This window comes from Megalops cyprinoides, chromosome 18 (assembly GCF_013368585.1).
Source record: "Megalops cyprinoides isolate fMegCyp1 chromosome 18, fMegCyp1.pri, whole genome shotgun sequence".
Taxonomy (NCBI): Eukaryota; Metazoa; Chordata; class Actinopteri; order Elopiformes; family Megalopidae; genus Megalops; species Megalops cyprinoides.
In genome coordinates this window covers 217,712-223,050 of record NC_050600.1, presented here as the reverse complement: position 1 = coordinate 223,050, position 5,339 = coordinate 217,712, and the positions used below count along the sequence as shown (strand labels likewise).

The following is a 5,339-nucleotide window of genomic DNA, read 5'->3' as shown; positions in this document are numbered from 1 at the left end:
AGCACCCCCCTGTGTTCAAATGACAAAACATTTTAGCGCAACCTCAGGAAGGTGTTCCGAGTCCACCAAGTTTGGTGTCAACACATCGAAGCGTTGCTGAGATATGCCCTCACTTCCTGTTTTGTGGCTTCGCTGCCAATTTTAATTAGCTGTACTGAACAAACGCTTTTGAAAATCAAACATCCATCTGATAACCTTTGTGAGGCTTGGTCCAAAGATCATCTGTGTGAAAACTGGACAAAATTTGTGGCCTGTGAAAACTTATTAAACCTTTTGAAGAAATCCGATAGGGCGGCTGCCCTATTCATCAATAAGTTGACTTGACAAGTTGCCATGCCTTGACCTTGGTACCTCCCACAGTAACTTTTTCATAAAATCCAACATGGCAGAAATTGATGTCAAGCAGTTGAACTTGGCTTGATCCAAGGAATCCAACGTTACACGTGTAAACCTACCTCCAACTTTGACCCATTGTGGCGCTAGAGCATTTGAGGCGCCGACATCAAACTTGGTGAAAAGAATCATGGGACCGTCCCCAATCAGTGTGCCAAATTTCAAAACTTTTTACCATACGGTTCTAGGGGCTGCCATAGACACCCTGGCCAGAAGAAGAAGAAAAAGAATAATCAGAAAAGCTACAAACACAATGGGTGCCTATGCAGCTTTGCTGCTTGGCCCCCAATAATCCTAAAACATTTATTTTCATACCTGAACAAACATGTCAAAATATGTAAGAATGCATCTACTCAAAAACAAGCATGAAATAACAAAAAAAATCAGAATTAGCAATTCTGCTATATTGAAATGTATTCACAGACTAATCAAATCTTCCCAGCATAATTGGATATGCCACACCTTATGACCTCTGAAACAACAAGGTAGACCAATAGGCTTAAAGCCTCAAAAATCTTTTAAAAGTCACACCCTCCTCCAGATGTTTATCACGCTGCTTACTGTGTGGCTCATGTTTGCTACTTATTGAGATTAAAAATTGTACGACTGTACAACCCCCAGGAATGTGAGTCTGCATAGCTGCTCAGATCAATCCAAAAGAACTCGGACAGTAAGCCAGCGTTATCTTCCGTTTGTCACTGCACTGCCATCAGTGATGGGGGTGGCCACAGTGATGGGCGTGGCTGCAGCGATGGGCATGGCCGCAGTGATGGGCAGGGTCACAGTGATGGGTGTGGCCGTGTTGGGGGGCGTGGTCATGGCGATGGGCGTGGTGTTGGGGGTTGGGCTGAGGGCAGCACTTGCTGAGGAATCTGTTTCTCTCTCTCTCAGTCCCAGCCCCACCCTCTCCCGGCTGCTCTTCCGGGTCTTCCTGGTGCCCGAGTCCAGCGCCATGCCCTCGAACAGTCGCGCCATGAAGGCCAGGCCGTTGCGGCGGATGTAGGCCTTCCCGGCGAAGGTGTAGAGGACGGGGTTCACACAGCTGCTGATGAAGGCCAGCGCAGAGGTGGCCGCACGACTCCTTGTCCAGATGAGACCCAGTCTGCAGATGGAGGTAGAGTCATTACCAGTGTTCAAAAAGATTGGAATTAGAGTTGGGGTTAGAGTTAGAATTAAGGTTAGGGTCAGAGTTAGCGTTAGCGTTAGGGTTAGGGTTAGAGTTATGGCTGGGGGTTAGGGTTAGGGTTAGGGTTATGGCTGGGGCTTGGGGTTAGGGTATGTGGGGGAGGCTTGGAGACTCTGCAGATGTTTGTCAGCGCCCTGCTCATGCCAGTTACTGCAGCACACATGGATTTGTTTGCTTCCTTTATTCCTGATACACGGTGTTCAGTTTGAGCTCATGTCTGCTTAAGATTTGCTCACACAGGTGCACAAGGTGTACATACCTTTTTCTCACAACAGAGTCAACTGGAAGGAACTGCTCTGCAACCTGGACAGAGAGAGAGAGAGACACTTTAACACCTTCTCCACACACCTGCTACCTGTCCCACTGCGGACTCCTTCACTGAAATATCCAATCTGATCAATTGATTACTTCCCTCTCAAGTAGCTATGAGTTATTATTATTCATTGATGACTGTTTTAATGAGATAAGAATGAATGTTAACTATTAATATAATATTAATCAGCTCTTACTGCTGTCAGCTCTACTAGCAGTAGCCTGCATTCAACCCTGTCTGTCAGTCTGTCTCTCTGTCTGTCTGTGAACACGATACGGGAAAATGTTCCACATAAACCTGACGGTGAGATAAGTGCACATAACACAGTGAAGATTTTATTTTCTGGTGGATACCAGCAATGACGGGAGGTTTCGTTACCTTGTATTCTATTGTTTCACCACCAGGTGTCTCTGTAGCCAGGTACGCCCTGCGTTATTAGTGTGCGGAATGTGGTTTAGCACTTTAGCCATAGCTGTGTGACACACGTCTTTCAGAGCACACAGGTCAGCTGACGGGAGGGAGTGTTTGCATTCTGTAAGAAACTGGGATGCAGCTTTGCAGTGTCAGCATAAAATTCTGTTGAAAGTTATTATTGCTATTTTTTGTTGTTCTAATGTGCAATAAATGGAAAATAGATTTGAACTGAGGTTTGTGAGAAAACACTAGAAGATCTCATTGCATCCAAGGTACTAACTATACACCAGGAAGGACACAGACAGTCTTGTGGGAAATCCTGAAAACACAAAGCAGTTCTGAGCACAGGTTACTCCCCTTTGGCCAGTATGTGCATGCTGGGCCAGAACTTAACCTTACCTAAGTAATTAACCTTGTATAGTATCCTGAATTATTAGGAATGTGCCATTAAAATGGATTTGGAAGACATCTTTCACTTCATTTTGGTTCAGACAGTGGAATGTAGCATGGCCTACACTTATCTTCCATCCCTGAGGTTGTATCCAGACACAGAGCTCCAAAAATCCAAAGCTGTCATGGGCCCAAAACTCGGGCCTAATCTGGATGGTTCAAAAATATGACATACAGGTCAAACGCAGGTTGTACACATGGTGTTCAGAGACTGCACAGGCAGTGGCAAAGCACAGTCCTTGTGGCTCCTTGCTTTTCTGAGCAATTATGAGGATTCTGTGTGTGTGAAGATAATTGATGTTAATGGATCATACATGCATATATACAGTGCTGAAACACAGACACACACACCTGCACCATGTTGATGACGTGGTAGGGCAGCCAGAAGAGGCCGAAGGTGATGACGATGGCCAGGATGAGCTTCTCACTGCGGATTCGGCGGCGGAACCTGGTCTGCCGGAGGCGGCGTAGGATGCACACGTAGCTGCTGACGATCACGCCGTACGGGAGCACAAAGCCCGTCACCGTCTCAAAGCTGTACTGGAAGATCACCTGCACACAGGCAGCGACAGGTAGGGGCAATGCAGGTAAACAACTACAATACAAGAAATGTCAGCTGCAATACAGGTAACTTCAGCTACCATACAGGTGATGTCCTCTACCATACTGGTAACCAGCTAGGTTTAGAGGTAGGGTTAGGGGTAGGGTGAGGGTTAGAGGTAGGGTTAGGGGTAGAGGTGGGGTTAGGGCAATTGATGGTAATATGGGTGTTACCAATCTCCTGGTGGGGGTGGAAAGGTAGGAGGAGATGCCTACTAAAGCCCCAGAAAGCCCCCTCGAAATTCCTTGTGCCCCCCTTCCATTTCCCACCCCTCCTGCTGTTACTCACATATTGGGCTTTGCTATGCCGAGCCTCGCACACCATGTGGGAGTCGCTCTGGTTGCTGGCTTTCCTCTCCTCTCTGAACAGCAAGGCAGGGACAGACATGACCAACACCAGCAGCCACAGCGCCACCAGCAGGCGCAGTACCGTCTTCCAGCCAGCGAGGGCGCTGATGTGCCGAGGCCGCACCATCACCACCAGCCTGTGCAGGCTCATTAGCGTGATGAGCAGGATGGAGGCGTACATGTTGGCCAGGCACAGGTAGAAGAGCAACTTGCACATGCCGTTCCCGAACACCCAGCTCCGCTTGGCCAGGTACACCACGAAGAAGATGGTGAGGGTCATCAGGAAGCCGTCGGCACACGCCAGGTTGAGGATGAGGAGGGTGGTGACGGAGCGTCGGCGGGCTCGAGCCAGGATGCTCCAGACGACGAAGAGGTTCCCTGGGACGCCCAGGAGGAAGACGAGGCTGAGGATGAGTGCTCCCACCGCGGTGGAGGTGGGGTTGCTCATTATCCCCTCACCCTCACTGGAGTTCCGCTGCACGGCAGGGGCGGAGGTGAACAACGAGAATGACTGATTCTGCACCATCGCAGTGAGCTGAAGGAGAAAGAGACAGAGAGAAAAACTTCACATGAAACTAGAAATACAGAGCAGAATTAACTACAAATCAGTCACCCACAAAATCTCACCACAACACAGAATGCCAGCCAAGGAGCAATTCCCCAAAACACTGAATATCTTTTAAGGGCATTTAAAAATAAATAATAAAAAAATAAACAATACTTTTTTTTCTGACCTAGGTCATGGCAACACCAGCATCCCCTCTCTCATAATAAGTATTGCCCGTACTACTGCCCATCTTTATACACACTCATCAATGTCTATAAAAAATCCAAGGCGCATGCAGACTGGAATCTGCATTAGGAAACTGCCATGGCACCATCACACCGCTGCCCCTCCTGGGCTCTGTGGAAGGTACCCTGCTCTGAGTCAGGCGTTTCCGGTGGCAGCGGAACGTGTCGAGGATGCGCCTGCGGGCTGAGGCCCTCAATCCTCCAGCATTTTTGCACACACTACGCAGCTCACGAGTTTTAACCTGCTTGCAGGTTCAGTTGGCAGCGATGATCCTACAGGTGTTCATTGGCAAGGGAATCTTTGTTCCTCTGAAGTTTCTGGAATTCTGGTGTTTAATATTAGAACATGGCAATATATGAGTGCAGCATAACACTGTTGCTCAGGTGTGCAGGCAGTAGCAATGGTCACCTGGCTGTCTTTCAGCAGTGTGCTGGAGTGTATCGGCAGCCAGACACAGGCTAACCCCAGGCTGCAGGGTTTTACCATCATCTTTCACACCAAAGCCTTTATTGAACTAGCAAATTTGCCATCGGATGAGGATAATTAGGTACCAAGCCGGGTATTTAGACAGCTAACATATTCATCAGGTAACTAACTGTTTTCTCAAGACTTGAGAAACCCAGAAAAGAGAAGCTAGAAAGTGAGATGCTTGAGTGAGAAGATTTCTGTCTACAGGGCTTCATTGGATCCAGACTTATCCAGCCTCATAATGTGTGAGTACAGTTTGAGCACATTATAGAGTATGATACCCCCATTAGAGTCCTTCCCATCCTACTAGAAGCAGACTGCAAGCCCAGAGACCAGGTAGAGACATGCCTGTCACAGTGTATGGAACACAGCCA

At 48.0% G+C, this 5,339-nt stretch overlaps 1 protein-coding gene across 1 annotated transcript in view; it reads right to left on the bottom strand.

Moving 5' to 3' along the window:
• Positions 1 to 550: 550 nt before the first annotated feature.
• Positions 551 to 5,339, bottom strand: part of LOC118793343 (leukotriene B4 receptor 1-like) — a 7,090-nt gene continuing 2,301 nt past the window's right edge. The window contains exons 2-5 of the mRNA XM_036551483.1: positions 3,646 to 4,239; positions 3,108 to 3,308; positions 1,839 to 1,882; positions 551 to 1,495 (exon numbers count right to left, since the gene is read on the bottom strand). Coding sequence (XP_036407376.1) covers positions 1,075 to 1,495; positions 1,839 to 1,882; positions 3,108 to 3,308; positions 3,646 to 4,230 — 1,251 coding nt within the window. The 5' untranslated portion in view covers positions 4,231 to 4,239 and the 3' untranslated portion in view covers positions 551 to 1,074. The remainder of the gene's footprint in view (positions 1,496 to 1,838; positions 1,883 to 3,107; positions 3,309 to 3,645; positions 4,240 to 5,339) is intronic.